Below are 14,938 nucleotides of genomic sequence, written 5' to 3' on the forward strand. Positions count from 1 at the left end.
ACTGGTATAGTTGCTGCACTGCGGCACGGGCACCGGAAGAGCCACTTTCAACGCGTGACGATTTGCGGACGATGCAATCTACCGCCGATTTAGTTTTAGCGTCATTCCCGGTAGATTCGGTGTGTTCCAAACCTTAATGCAATGGTGCTTGAATGTCATCCGTGGGTGAAATCTTCCGCGGAGTTGTACTGCACAGTAGCAAGCTACCTACTAGTAGCATTACTAATGCCATTAGCTAGCATTCGACGTGGATGATGGCTACCGTACACCGAGAGTCCTGCGCTAGTAGTATCATCCGGACTACAGAATAAGGCGTCATCATTGTCAGTAAGATACAAGCTAACCACATAGCCTTGTAGCCTACTAGTTATTATAAGTATATTAGACTATTATAATACGAACTTACTGTTAAGATAGTTGCTGCACTATAGATGGCTTACAGTTATCATGCCAGAATTCACTAACTGAAATACCATACATGCGATGTGGGCTGGGCAGTTTTATAGCCTACGACAAAAGGGCAATCCAAGGGAGTAACCATCCTTGTTGCAAGAAGATACTTGTTACTTTGACTATGTGTACGCTGGTCAGCTTTTCAGTTATTGTGACAACGGTGGAACAGACAATGAGTTGTCTTTTAGAGTTTGTGTTTGAGATGCTGTTTGTAAAAGCTTTCTGTAAATAATCTGGTTATTCTTATTTATGGTTGGACAGTAAACGGTCCATGAGTAACAACAGCTTTCTGCTTGTTGAAGGGCTTTTAAAATATAAATACATTAATTGACCCCTGACCCAGCAGACTGACATGAATCGCTACTGCTCCCTAAACAACAACAACTTTCCATATGACAACAACGTCCTGGTTCTGGACATGGTTCTGAGCTCCCTATGGAACATTCCTCAGCCCATAAACTGGGACAAGGTGGCCAAGCTGGTCCCTGGCTTCACACCTAAGGAGGTAAGCTATGTTAGACTTTTCAAACAGGCATAGAGAGTGGGCTTGTCTTTGGCCTCTAAACCTGGTCACCTGTAGTCCGGCATGCCATGAGATGTGCCTTTGAAAGCATGTTCAAGCAGAGGAGTTGATAGCCGTTTTTATAAACACAGCGAATGGCTACAGTGGCGACTCCCCTTGTGGGTCTGGAGCCCGTCGATTCCAGTCTGTAGTCAAGCATATGGTCCCTTTTTGTCACCATAAAGCTGTACTGTATCTTAATCGTAGAGGTCCTGTTCAATTAGTATTTACTAGGATTATATATCCCCTAAGACTTTGACAGTAGTTTATTTGCACTTGCCTCCGTAAACAATACTATTTTGTCAGAATCTTGTAGTTTTTGTGGGATAGTAATGACATTGTTTCCTTACCTGCCTAAGAGGGGTGAGTACTTTTCCAACTCTCCACTGCTTTTCAAAGAGGAATATTTCAAATTACATTCCGAATTGATTGAAATTGTTCCCCACCCATTCAAACTGTTGTTGTTGTCATGGTACGGTGGTGTCATGGTTGCCTTGCCCACAGTGTGCTCAGAGGTTCGAGGAGCTGAAGAGCACGGGGGGGTTCCATCACGTGGACAACCAATGCAACACCCTGACAGCAGGAAGCCCCTCCCCCTTGGACACCTACATCAAATCCACGCTATTGGACACCACAGGAGACTCGGGGGAGATGCAGACCAATCAAAGCGCCATCTCAGTAACAGGTAAGTCTCATTGGTTGATGCACTTCTGCTGCGTGTTTGTTGAAGTTCAATTTACGACTCCCAAACACAAAAGCTACCAGGGCCTGGCATTGTAGTACGGTTTAACTTCCTTCACGGACATGAGGCACAAACCCAGCAACAGTCTTGGGCTGTCAAACCAAAAGAGGGTAATTTTTTCTTTAAATGAGTAGGAGAGTCGCACTGATGTTATGTTTGGAGGTTAGCAGAGCCCAGGTAACTTTAGAGACCGTTAGGTCCTGATGACTCAACACGTGCGAGTGCCAAGTCTTTAGCTCAACGCAAACCGATCCGGTTTGTCTCCTCCCTCCAGGACTGGCGGTGAACCCTTCGAGAGGCAGCTCCGTTGTGGTTAGGGAGTTGGATGCCAGCGATTCTGGTGAGGACGGAGACAAGCTCCAGGAGGGCAAAGGGTGAGTGACACGCTTTGGCCAGGTCTTCCTTCTGTCAGACAGACCGTAGTCCAAGGTGGACCTACAGCCTCTGTGGAGATCTGATTGGTATAAGTAAGATGGTGAATCTTAAAGCATTTTCAGTCCTGTTTGGGATTGGGTCTGTCAGTCAGTCAGAGCAACACGATCAGAGAGTCTCCAGTTATTTCTCTCCTTATCTCTTCCCCCCATATTTGTCTGTTTGTCTGTCTTCGTGTCTGTCTGTCTGTCTGCCTGTCTGTCCGCGCCTCCTCCCGACGCAGGCCCAACATGGTCATCCACGTGTGTGATGAGGCCAAGAACCTGAAGCAGGACTTTGTGTGTCCGCGTGACCTCCTCGTCAGCGAGATGCGGTACTTTTCCGAGTACCTCTCGGTAGACCCCCAGCGCTGGGAGGAGGTCGACATCTCCGTGCACTGCGACGTGCAGATCTTCGACTGGCTCATGAACTACGTCAAGAGGCACAAGTCGTTGGCCGACGGCAACGACAAGCCCCGGCTGGGTAAACAACCGAACGGGCGCTCTCGCACCGCGCGATCTGGTCGCTAACGGTGGTCGCTAACGGTGGTCGCCAGTGGCGGCTGGTGGCACGGAGACATGGGAGGATGGGCTCATTGTAAACACCCCGATGGGATGGGTGCAGCGGTATTCGAGTGGTGCTGTACACTCCTCTACGAGCGTGGCAACGAGCCCCCCCCCCCCCCCTTCCTCACGTCCGTGCCGACCGGCCGCCCCCGGCGGTGTGCGGCACTGGTGTTACTCTCTGGCAGTGTCTCTGTGGTTGGCGTGCCGTTCATCCGCCGTGTGTTTGTTGTGTGGTTACAGAGCCCAGCAATGTGATCTCAATCCTCATCTCCTCCGAGTTCTTGAAGATGGACACGTTAGTAAGTGTTGTGCTGGGTGGCTGTGTGATGTGTTCTTGTGTTCTCTTGAAATCCGTCAGCCTGTTTTGTTGTTGCTGTTGACAGTAACAGATGGTAGCTGTAGCACGGTGGTCAGTAGTGTTGTTTCCACAACTGGAGTGTGTCACCCTGTGATACCTCAGCACCCAAAAGGCATAGAACCAAACCCACTGGACGGTTTACAGATGTACCAGTTCCTCACAGTGGGTTTAATAGGCAGAAACAGGACGTGTTCTTTGTTAGAAGGAACAGGGTCAAACTCTTTCCATGGAAGGCTGAATGTCTCCGGGTTTTCACTTCTGCCCTCTAAGTAATTGATCCATCAAGGTCACTAATTACTTAGGACCTCCTCTTATCTGGTTGTCTTGGTCTAAATTGGATGCCAGTAAAAAAAATCTAAATAAAGCAGCAGAAAAGCAGCAGGAATGAGTTTCACACCCTGTAAACCTTGAAAATGCCGCAAGTTAGCATTTACACAGCTGGGCGGGAATATTTTCTGGAAAGGCAGCGGAGTGATTAAATAAAGGTTCTCTGACGGCACATTGACAGGTGGAGGAGTGTATTCATTACTGCCACAAGCACATGAGCGCCATCGTAGCCACGTCCTGCAACATGAGCTGTGTCAACAGCGACCTATCCGCGCGCATCGCCCACCTGTTCAGCCACAACGAAGCTGACGACATCAAGGATAAAAAAGACAAGTTCAAAAGGTTAAACCCGGAGATTCTGGACTGACAAACACCACATTCTGCCCTGGCCATTGATTCCGCTTTAGCCAACTCTTTTCATTTCTTCTCTCCTTTAGTAAGTTATTCCAGAAGAAGATCGAGTGTCTGTTCGATCCTGCCTATAAGAACCGGGACTCCCCTGGCAACGCGTCGACTCTCTACAGGTGTGGGGATGAGCGTTCTCAAATGTCAGTCTGTCCTTTTCCGAAATAAACAAACAAATATCAAAGAAATGTTACTGGACACATTCAGGGGATTCGTCTGGCCAGTGAACCCGTTGGCTGTTGACCTCTCTTCCTGTCTACCTGACCGTGACCTTTGCTCCCCAGATGTGGCCTGTGCCTGAAGCTGCTGACCAAAGACACAGAAAGAAAGATCTCCTGCATCCCAGGGAAGATCAACATAGATCCTCGGGGGGACATCGCCTTCACTCACAGCAGGTGGCGTACCACTGCCTCGGTGGTGGGGGGGCGTACCACTGCCTCGGTGGTGGGGGGGCGTACCACTGCCTCGGTGGTGGGGGGGCGTACCACTGCCTCGGTGGTGGGGGGGCGTACCACTGCCTCGGTGGTGGGGGGGCGTACCACTGCCTCGGTGGTGGGGGGGCGTACCACTGCCTCGGTGGTGGGGGGGCGTACCACTGCCTCGGTAGTGGGGGGGCGTACCACTGGGGCGGGGCTTGAAAGGTCATGGGTCGTGCGATAAAAGTGCATTTTGTGTTCTGTAGGCAGAAGAGCTGGGAGGTCCATGATTACGTGGCAGGGCTGCACGAAGAGCTCAAGTGCTGGGTGCTGGTCTACTGGAGAATCTGGGGCACTGTTAACCACCTCACCTGCTCCCATTGTCGACAGGTACAAAGTGCTGAGGGTGTGGTGTGTGTGTGCGCGGGTGTGTGTGTGTGTGTGCGCGCGGGTGTGTGTGCGGGCGGGCGGGTGTGCATATAGACTGTTGTGTTTGAAGGCAGCTGAGGAGGCAGGTTTTGTGCCATGACATAACTGTGCATCCAATCTGTGTGCGTTTGTGTGTATCCAGGCTTTTGTGTGTACAGATCTTTCCCAGTGTCAGTACCACCCAGAGGGTGTGTTGTACCCGGGCATGGGGGTCGAGCCTGGCTGGCATGGCACCGGGATTTACCCCTGCTGTAACCAGAGGGCGCTGCGCTTTGACCCCAGTGGCATGCCCAAGGTAGGAACAGACACAGACACACTCACACACTCACAGACACACAGAGAGTTGAACCTCCGTGTGTGTGTGTGTGTGCTGACAGGGCTGTAAGATGCAGGACCACAGCGTGAACATCCCTGATGGAGGAGACCACCAGGTCATCTCCTCCCAGACCAGGGTACTGAACGACCTGCTGCTGCACCGGGACGCTGTGTGTTCGCCCAGAACCAGTCCGTCGGAGCCTGGGTAACAGACCGTGTGTGTGTCTGGGTGCGTTGCGTGCGGGGGCAAGCGTGTGTGTTTAGATCATTTCATGTGTGCAAACAGAAGTAGGAGGTATGACTGAATTGCAAACCGTGCAGTAAGAAGTCAGTAAGAAAACCTCACTCAACAAACAGTGAACATATACTGTGTTAGATGAGTAGGTTACACATTACCATTTAGCCATTCTGGCTACTTTTAAGCGTCAATGTTGGGTTATTGAGGTTACGGTTAGATAAAGGTTAAGATTAGGGTCAGGTTTTAGGGTTAGGATCAGAAAAGGTTCGATATTTTAAGGGCAGTAACCTTTGATCAGCATGCGTGTGTCTTTGCCAGGCCTGTTGAGTCCCCCTCCAGTGGTTCCGAGCGAGGGGAGCGGGTTCTGGACTCTGACATCCTGATAGAGCCGGGAATTCTGGGACTTCAGAGAGGAGAAGGCAGCGCTGTGAGAATGCAACTATTTATTTCAATACAGCATCTATTGGTGTATGCATTTTATACATAGCAGTTTATGTATTTAATCACATAGTGACCTAATTTATTTATCTAGGGTTGTGAATTATTTATTTATCTAGGGTTGTGAATTATTTATTTATCTAGGGTTGTGAATTATTCATTTATCTAGGGTAGTTAAATATTCATTTATCTAGGGTTGTCAATTATTTATTTATCTAGGGTTGTCAATTATTTATTTATCTAGGGTTGTGATTTATTCATTTATCTAGGGTTGTCAATTCTTTATTTATCTAGGGTTGTCAATTATTTATTTATTCAGGGTCGTCAATCATTTATCTATCTAGGGTTGTCAATTATTTATCTAGGGTAGTCAATTATTAATTTATCTAGTGTAGTCAATCATTTATCTAGAGTAGTCAATCATTTATCTAGGGTGGTCAATTATGTCAAACAGTTATTTATACCTACATTAATACGTTTCATAGGTCATATCTTATTCTGTTCACAGAACAAATGAAACTAGTTTAAATAGCTCATCTTAATTGTTTGCAGTTCTCCCTGCTGAAGGACTGGAGTCTGCAACTGGTATGTTTCTAAATGTATTGTTCTACTGTGTGTGTGTGTTTGTGTATGGGCGTGCGTGCGTGGGTGCGTTGGTGGGTGTGTGTGTGCGTGGGTGTGTGCGTGTATGGGTGGTACGAAGTGCTAGCAGTTTTTCTCAAACCTCTCAGGCACCGCCTGTAGGTTTATTGTTTTGTTTTAGCCCGACAAAGCCCCCATGATCCACCTGTTCAGTTGAATGATGGTGAATTGACAGTTGAGTCAGGTGGGCTAGCTCTGTAAATGATCGATATGCAGAACAGCTTGCTGGGTGGGTCCCAAAGGAACGCTTAGAGAACCTCTGGGCTCACAAACGGATCTAAACAAGTAACCTTGAAGTGACCTTTAACCTTTCTGCTGTCTCAGAGGCAACAGAATCTGCTGTCTGAAGATGAGGAGTATACTACAGGGTCAGAGGTCACCGAGGATGAGGTGGGTGATGAAGAGGAGGCCATCAAGAAACAAGGTAGAGATTATGAGTATGAATGTAATTATTAACTTGAACCTATCATGTAGATTGTAATGTTAGTATTAATATCATACTGGTGCAATAATGACGAATGTATAATAAAATAACATTAGATGTTACATAGCTTTTTTCAATACAATTTCTTCTATTAAGCTCTGAATAAATACATTAAATGTCACAGAAGTACAACTCCATTTACTGTCAGCAGATGGCAGCACTTTGTTGGTGCGCTCTTCCTATTGGTCTGCTACTGTCTGTTGGAAATGAACCCTGAATGTTTCATGAACCCTGAATGTTTCATGAACCCTGAATGTATCATGAACCCTGAATGTATCATGAACCCTGAATGTATCATGAAGCCAGAATGTATCATGAACCCTGAATGTATCATGAACCCTGAATTAATGTGTCCAATGCTTATGGTTGCAACAACATATTGATATTAGCTGCTAAGAAAGCCAAGAAGTCAAGCAGACCTTTGAAGAGACAGATGTCCTCACCCAATTTCCATCGCAAAGAGAAAGCAGCAGACAAAGAAACGGTACTGTTGTCCATACCTGAGACTTGTTCATTTTAATTCACACAAAGTTTTCTTTTCTCACTTTTGAACTTCTGTTTCAACAGACACCATTGAGGTACAACACTCCATTCGTGTAAGTTGCACTTGATGAACACGTTCATTTTTCTCAGCTGTCACCACTGTTTCCTTGTCATGTGTGTGTGTGTGTGTATTTGCAGGGTGAGTGCCCAGAAGAGTAAGTGGGACAGCTCTCGCTCCATGCGCTACAATCAAGATGCCCAAAGGGAGGAAGGTGTGTGTGTCCTTTTCCCTCTCAACCTTCTTTTCTATCCCTCCATCTCCCTGCTTAACTCCATCACTGAGTCTCTCCATCACTGCATCTCTCCTCCCAGACCAGCGACGCATGGTGGAGATCATTGACCACCTGACCAAGATGAGGTTTGGAGATCAGGAGCAGAGGCAGTCGAAGGAGGCCAAAGAGGTGTGTAGCGTTGAGTCTGGATTACGCTTTGATTTCAAAACAGTGATGACAGTGAAAACATGAATGTGGAGAATTGTGGTCATGTGGGTCATTGTGGTCATGTGGGTCACTGTGGTCATGTGGGTCATTGTGTTTATGAATGTGATGTGTGTGGTTGTGTAAACGTTGTGGTCCTTGTTGTGTTTATAAAACGTGGTCATGGTTGTATGGGTGTAAATATGATGTGTGGTTGTGTATTGTGTATTTGTGGGCAGGGTTTCCCCTAGGACTTTATTCTCCCGCTTGGCTACAGAGACCCCATTTCGAAAAAAAATTCATGGGGCAGGTTTGTGATATAGTGTAAAAGGTAGTTTTAACACTATCATAAATCTGCCCCATGAAAACCGTAATTCTACAAAATTTGTCAAAGACCTGAGAAAACATTTTATTATTTCATAACGTTAAAACCAATAATACATTTGAGCATTTTAATACATTTGCTAATCATTTTCACCCTCTACCACATTTTTCTTGTCTGTGTGTGCCTGGATTTTCTTTTAATTGTCACCTTTCCTTTATCAGAAAAATATTTATTCTATGTGACCAAGTATTTTCAGTTGATTCAGTTGCAATTACCTTTGCCACCAGGGCTGTTGTGATGATTTCAAGGGACATATTGGCACAAAGTCATTGGCTGATAACTACACATTCGCACATTCTTGCTAGAATATTAGCAGCTCTCAACTGTTAGCTGTAAATTATCTCATATCTGTCCAAAAACGTCATGCCCTGTTTAAGTTGTTTTGTTCACTAAAATGTTTGCTCTCTCGTAAATGTTTAGAAAAACAGATAGAATATGTAATTTCCTACATTGTACAAACCAGATTCCAAAAAAGTTGGGACACTTGTGAATAAAAGCAGAATGCAATGATATGGAAGTTTCAAATTTCAATATTTTATTCAGAATACAACATTGATGACATATCAAATGTTTAAACTGAGAAAATGTAAGTTGATATAAAATTTCATGGCATCAACACATCTCAAAAAAGTTGGGACAAGGCCATATGTACCACTGTGTGGTAACCCCTCTTCTTTTTATAACAGACTGCAAACGTCTGGGGACTGAGGAGACAAGGTGCTCAAGTTTATGAATAGGAATGTTGTCCCATTCTTGTCTAATACAGGCTTCTAGTTGCTCAATTGTCTCATGTCTTCTTTGTCGCACCTTCCTCTTTATGATGCGCCAAATGTTTTCTATGGGGAAAGATCTGGACTGCAGGCTGGCCATTTCAGTACCCAGATCCTTCTTCTATGCAGCCATGACATTGTAATTGATGCAGTATGTGGTCTGGCATTGTCATGTTGGAAAATGCAAGGCCTTCCCTGAAAGACACGACGTCTGGATGGGAGCATATGTTGTTCTAGAACTTGGATATAACTGTCAGCATTGATGGTGCCTTTCCAGATGTGTAGGCTGCCCATGCCACACGCACTCATGCAACCCCATACCATCAGAGATGCAGGCTTCTGAACTGAGCGCTGATAACAACTTGGGTTGTCCTTGTCCTCTTTGGTCCGGATGACATTGCGTCCCAGTTTTCCAAAATGAACTTCAAATTTTGATTCGTCTGACCACAGAACACTTTTCCACTTTGCCACAGTCCATTTTAAATGATCCTTGGCCCAGAGAAAACGCCTGCGCTTCTGGATCCTGTTTAGATACGGCTTCTTTTTTGACCTATAGAGTTTTAGCCGGCAACGGCGAATGGCATGGTGGATTGTGTTCACCGACAATGTTTTCTGGAAGTATTCCTGAGCCCATGTTGTGATTTCCATTACAGTATCATTCCTGTATGTGATGCAGTGCCGTCTGAGGGCCCGAAGATCACGGGCATCCAGTATGGTTTTCCGGCCTTGACCCTTACGCACAGAGATTGTTCCAGATTCTCTGAATCTTTGGATGATATTATGCACTGTAGATGATGATAACTTCAAACTCTTTGCAATTTTTCTCTGAGAAACTCCTTTATGATATTGCTCCACTATTTTTCCCCGCAGCATTTGGGGAATTGGTGATCCTCTGCCCATCTTGACCTCTGAGAGACACTGCCACTCTGAGAGGCTCTTTTTATACCCAATCATGTTGCCAATTTACATAATAAGTTGCAAATCGGTCCTCCAGCTGTTCCTTTTCTGTACATTTAACTTTTCCGGCCTCTTATTGCTACCTGTCCCAACTTTTTTGGAATGTGTAGCTCTCATGAAATCCAAAATGAGCCAACATTACAAAATGTCTCACTTTCAACATTCGATATGTTATCTATATTCTATTGTGAATTAAATATATGTTTGTGAGATTTGTAAATTATTCCATTCCTTTTTTACTCACAATTTGTACAGTGTCCAAACTTTTTTGGAATCGGGTTTGTACATTCTAATGAACAGTGACATGTGGGGTTGGGTGTGTGGTTTTGGGTGTGTGACATGTGGTTTTGGGTGTGTGACATGTGGTTTTGGGTGTGTGACATGTGGTTTTGGGTGTGTGACATGTGGTTTTGGGTGTGTGACATTTGGTTTTGGGTGTGTGACATGTGGTTTTGGGTGTGTGACATGTGGTTTTGGGTGTGTGACATGTGGTTTTGGGTTCCAGCGGGCAGCAGGGATCTACTCCAGGCTAGAGGCCCAGTTCAGGTCAACCTCCCAGACCAGTGGACGGACCTCTGAAAAGACACTACGGTAGACACAACCATGCACCTACCACACACACACAATACCAAATACATATATACCATACCACACACACTGTACAACACACCCACGCACCATACCAAACACACCATACCACACACAACAAAAACAGACACACACACACACACTGTCTCACCCTGCTCTTCATTGTCTCTCTTCCCGTTACTGATTCCTTCAGAGCCAAACCCCGCTTCAGCCTCGCTCGGCCCACGTAGACACTGAAATGAAAGGATGGGAGAAGAGGAGGAGGAAGAAGAAGAGGAGGGAGGAGAATGGGATGGAGTTAGGAGAGGAGGATGAGGATGAAGAAAAGGAGAGGAACACAGATCTTGACTTGAGAACCCAGTGGTGTTAACTGATTGACATGGGCACTGCCAGACTGGAAGCAGCCAGTAACCTCCTCCAGCAACCTCCTCCAGTAACCTCCTTCTTCCATGTCTCCTTGCTTGCTCTCTGACGCCTCCTGCTGTTGCTTCATCTGAGCTTGTATTCTGCTTTTTAGGATGTCTTTTATATTTGACAGGGGGGACCTTATCCTAGATCAGGGATCTGAGGCACTTCATCAGTCCTGCATTAATCCCCTTCAGTCCAGAAGGACTTTTTGACCCCCTTGGCGCCCAGTTCTGTCACCCTCAGCCGGACTCACGCAACCCTATATCGGTCACCTCCTGCCAGTTACATCTTTTCCTACCTCCTTAAACTTCCATGTAGATAGCTGCAGTAGATCACCCAGCTCTGAGCACGTATGCCTAGAATAACCTACACCAATGTAGAACCTAGCTTGTGGTAAGGAATGGTAGTTAGAGGTGGGCAGGTACTGATCCTGCTGTTTCTATTTCTGTGCTGGCTGTGCCGTGGGCTATGGGGACCATGGATGGACCACTGAGTCTGAATTAAAGTTGGCATTCTCACCAGTCGTCTGATGCTGTGATTCTGTTCTGTGTGCTGAGTCCGTGATTCGGTGCCTGTGATGAGTAGCATATAGAGACCAGGGATGCTCCGATGATGTTATAGAGACCAGGGATACCAGCCTGCCTAAACATTTCATAATCGGTTCAGGTCGGTTGCTTAAAACTGGCTGGTTATTTTTGGTCGACCGTGCCGTCATCTGAAGAGACACCCGGTTTGCTACAGTTACTGTTATACTTAAAAAATAAATAATCTGGAGTCATGTGTCCTATTGTTTTATTGTTGATTTCCTGTTGCAGTTTAGTCTATTACCTTATTTACTGTGTTTACATCTAGGGTTAGGTTTAGGGTATGATGTACAATTACAGGAGAAAGTGTTTTTTCTGATTATCTTTTCTTTATTTAAATATATTGAAAGATAACTTGTTTGATTGAATAAGAAATTGGAACCATTGTCAGAAGCAACTTTTTTCATGTAATTCATGCCAGGGTACACAAGGTACAGAAATGACAAAACATTGATATTGTTTTTTCTGTCGGTATCCACCAAGAATTATCTTAACTGTGCATCCCTTACAGAGATGGAATACTTCAAATGTACACAAAGTTGAGATAGCTGCTATTATATAAACATGGGGTTACGTGTGCAGCAGCATGGTTGTGGAGTAGGTATTACACGTATTTACAACGGATGGAGACATTTACAGAGTTACTGTTAAATTAATTTTCATTTTAACGTAATCCCACAAAAATGTATCCTAGTCATTCTGTGAAATTCTGTGAATGGACCATAATGTAAGGTAAGCTTTATTTATTAATAAGATTTACATAAGTTTACTCAGTGATTACACAAATCATTTAGTGAATCTCCTAATCAAACCATGAATTAATCCATCAGATGGCAGCATTAGATGGGGTTAGCATTAGAAAGCATTAGCATTGGTTGGGGTTAGCATTAGTTAGCATTTATATTGGTTGGGGTTAGCATTAGATAGCATTAACATTGGTTGGGGTTAGCATTAGATAGCATTAACATTGGTTGGCGTTAGCATTAGATAGCATTAGCACTGTTTGGGGTTAGCATTAGATGGCATCTGATAGGGTTGCTGATTCCAGGAGTGTTGTTTTTTTTCCGGTGTACCCCACTCTCGACCCCCCCTGACAGGATACCTACCGCAGATGAACTCTAGGTTGCATCACCTCAGTGCGTGGGCTCTGCCTTCTTCTCCGCCTCTCTTCTCTCGTGCTGCGTGGTGGTTGGCTGGCCGGTTGAGTTGCGTAGGTAACAGGTTTCCTCCTCAACTCTGAGAAATGACTCTATATATATCACCTCAGTGTGGCACCCCATGAGGGTAGGGTAGTTTAGATTTTTGTCCCAATTGGCACCCCATTCCCTCTATAGTGCACTACTTTTGACCAGAGCTCTATGGGGTCTGTGTGGGGATCATGTTGCAATTTGGGACGTGCAGTATTTGGCCCACTTCCCAGTGGGGCTGCGAGGTGTCCAGCTTTGACTTCAGAATGGATGTTATTCTGGGGAAATGGCTTCCTGGAACTGGACGTGGGTTCAGAAAACACTCAAAATCTTTCAAACGCTTCCTAGTTCTGCCCTAGCCTCTCGGGTGAGCTGGGTCGGCCGCATTTGCAATTTGGAGACCATTCGATTGGTCCGTTGGGCCAGGTGAGCTTGAACAGGTGCAGAGTGATTGAGTGGTTGATCAGAATAGTGTTCTAACCCAGGTATGCTACTTGGAAGTGGGTCAGGGAGGGTGGGGGGGGGGGGGGTTACTGTGTGTGGGACCAGTATATTAATCACTCCAGGAGAAGCTCAGTAAGTCCTGAGTTATGACTGAAAAGAAGCAGGGCTGATTGCACCACTAATCAAACAAACATGAAGTTGTTAGCAATCTTCCAAAAGCAGATTTTCTTTAAAATCTAAACTTTAGGTGAAGCTTGTGCTTTTCCCACTGTAGCCCTGTTTAGACTTGCCATTAGCATGTGTCCTTCGTCTTCGTCTTGATCTTGACCTGCTCTCCTAAGATCTAATTGTGGTAAGATCACAATGGGTTATTGAATCGTTTACACTTAAACATGTTGTGGCCTGGATTGGTCCAGGACAGGTTTGAATCTCACTCACTGCTCTTCCTACACTTTCCTGTCAGAAGAAAAGAAATCTCCTTTCAACATAAAAATAAATGTTGGACAAGATCAGAACAAAACCTGCATATTAGGGCAGAGTATAAATAAGTCATTGGACTTCGGCACAGAGTATCCCATTTCTGATGTAGAACGTCGTTGTAACCTTTAATGGAATACCAGTCTGTTATCAGTTATTACAGGGAGGTGTTGTGTCCTTTTACTGCAGCCCAACCTCAGCCAAAGTGGAAATGGACAGATGCCACAGGAATAGCTGCTACGCGTCAGAGATTGTTAGAGCTAGGGCCCCGAGGGCTGAAAGGAGAGGGAGAAAGGCAAAGGGGAGAGGACAGAAAGGGGAGAGGGAGGAGATGACTGAGAAATGAGGGGATAGGAGGGAAGGAAGTGAAGAGAGGAGGTGAGGATTGAGAGGGGAGATTTGAGAGTGACGAGGATCGAGGTGAAAGCAAGTCATGGCTGGGAGTGTAGTATTTTTTTTACATTTAATCAACATTTTAGAAAGGGCACTAAAGTCTGCAGCTGACCAGACTGCCACTAATGGATCTGATCGTTTGCTTCTGTTCTCCGTGACGCAAGGCCTACATCAGATTGGTGCTTCTGTTCTCCGTGACCCAGGGCCTACATCAGACTGGTGCTTCTGTTCTCCGTGACCCAGGGCCTACATCAGATTGGTGCTTCTGTTCTCCGTGACCCAGGGCCTACATCAGACTGGTGCTTCTGTTCTCCGTGACCCAGGGCCTACATCAGACTGGTGCTTCTGTTCTCCGTGATGCAAGGCCTACATCAGATTGGTGCTTCTGTTCTCCGTGACCCAGGGCCTACATCAGACTGGTGCTTCTGTTCTCCGTGACGCAAGGCCTACATCAGACTCTAGATCTCCTGCATGCATACTGTCAGACATTTGCCCTGATAGAGAATCTAAGCAAGAAGTGATTCAGCAAAAAAGGTCACAATGCCATGCATTCACACAAGCGTTTTCTTAACATTGAACTAAGTATTTACCCTTAGGTATTTGAAAAACCCTAAGGGGGTTAATAGACAAATATAAGCCCTGGGCTAATAGACAAATACAACACAAGACCAAATTACATTATGATTGGACAGAGGACATTGTTTATGCTTGGTTCTTTGTCATGTTTCACACTGGGTTTCTGGGCTAGACCTGAAAGATTGGCGCTAACTAGCTGCTTCAAGAGGTCACCATATATAGACCTGGCTCTGGACAGAAGACTATTAGATAAACCCTATACACAGTTAACAAAATAAAATCTTAAATGCCTACATCCTTTTGAAACTTATGCATATGCAAATACCTTATTAATCTTTGTTTTCCATTTGCTTTGGAAATGTAAGCAATCGTTCCCCACGTCAAAAAAGCCTGTGTAAGACACCTCATCGGCCTCACATTTCAC

At 45.4% G+C, this 14,938-nt stretch overlaps 1 protein-coding gene and 1 long non-coding RNA gene across 6 annotated transcripts; both read left to right on the top strand.

Annotated features, from left to right (window-relative positions):
- The first annotated feature begins 14 nt into the window (after positions 1 to 14).
- On the top strand, positions 15 to 11,376 carry kiaa1841 (KIAA1841 ortholog). 5 transcript variants are annotated; one of them, XM_010867800.4, is made up of 21 exons: positions 15 to 327; positions 797 to 958; positions 1,520 to 1,700; positions 2,032 to 2,131; positions 2,413 to 2,651; positions 2,975 to 3,033; positions 3,601 to 3,761; positions 3,857 to 3,967; positions 4,109 to 4,219; positions 4,507 to 4,630; positions 4,812 to 4,964; positions 5,047 to 5,189; positions 5,541 to 5,649; positions 6,213 to 6,245; positions 6,627 to 6,726; positions 7,176 to 7,270; positions 7,354 to 7,382; positions 7,468 to 7,541; positions 7,642 to 7,730; positions 10,363 to 10,448; positions 10,639 to 11,376. In XM_010867800.4, the coding sequence occupies exons 2-21, from the start codon at positions 806 to 808 to the stop codon at positions 10,673 to 10,675; spliced, it is 2,187 nt and encodes a 728-aa protein (XP_010866102.3). In that variant the 5' UTR covers positions 15 to 327; positions 797 to 805; the 3' UTR covers positions 10,676 to 11,376. The 5 variants fall into 5 exon arrangements, with proteins under 5 accessions (XP_010866102.3, XP_010866077.3, XP_010866104.3 ...); XM_010867775.4 differs by having other exon boundaries at positions 800 to 958; XM_010867802.4 differs by having other exon boundaries at positions 15 to 323.
- A 1,304-nt stretch (positions 11,377 to 12,680) lies between these two features.
- On the top strand, positions 12,681 to 14,632 carry LOC114839348. Its single transcript, XR_003781837.2, has 2 exons — positions 12,681 to 13,050; positions 14,103 to 14,632. It is a non-coding gene; the product is annotated as an uncharacterized LOC114839348 (long non-coding RNA).
- Positions 14,633 to 14,938: the final 306 nt, after the last annotated feature.

Source organism: Esox lucius, chromosome 5, assembly GCF_011004845.1.
Source record: "Esox lucius isolate fEsoLuc1 chromosome 5, fEsoLuc1.pri, whole genome shotgun sequence".
Lineage (NCBI taxonomy): Eukaryota > Metazoa > Chordata > Actinopteri > Esociformes > Esocidae > Esox > Esox lucius.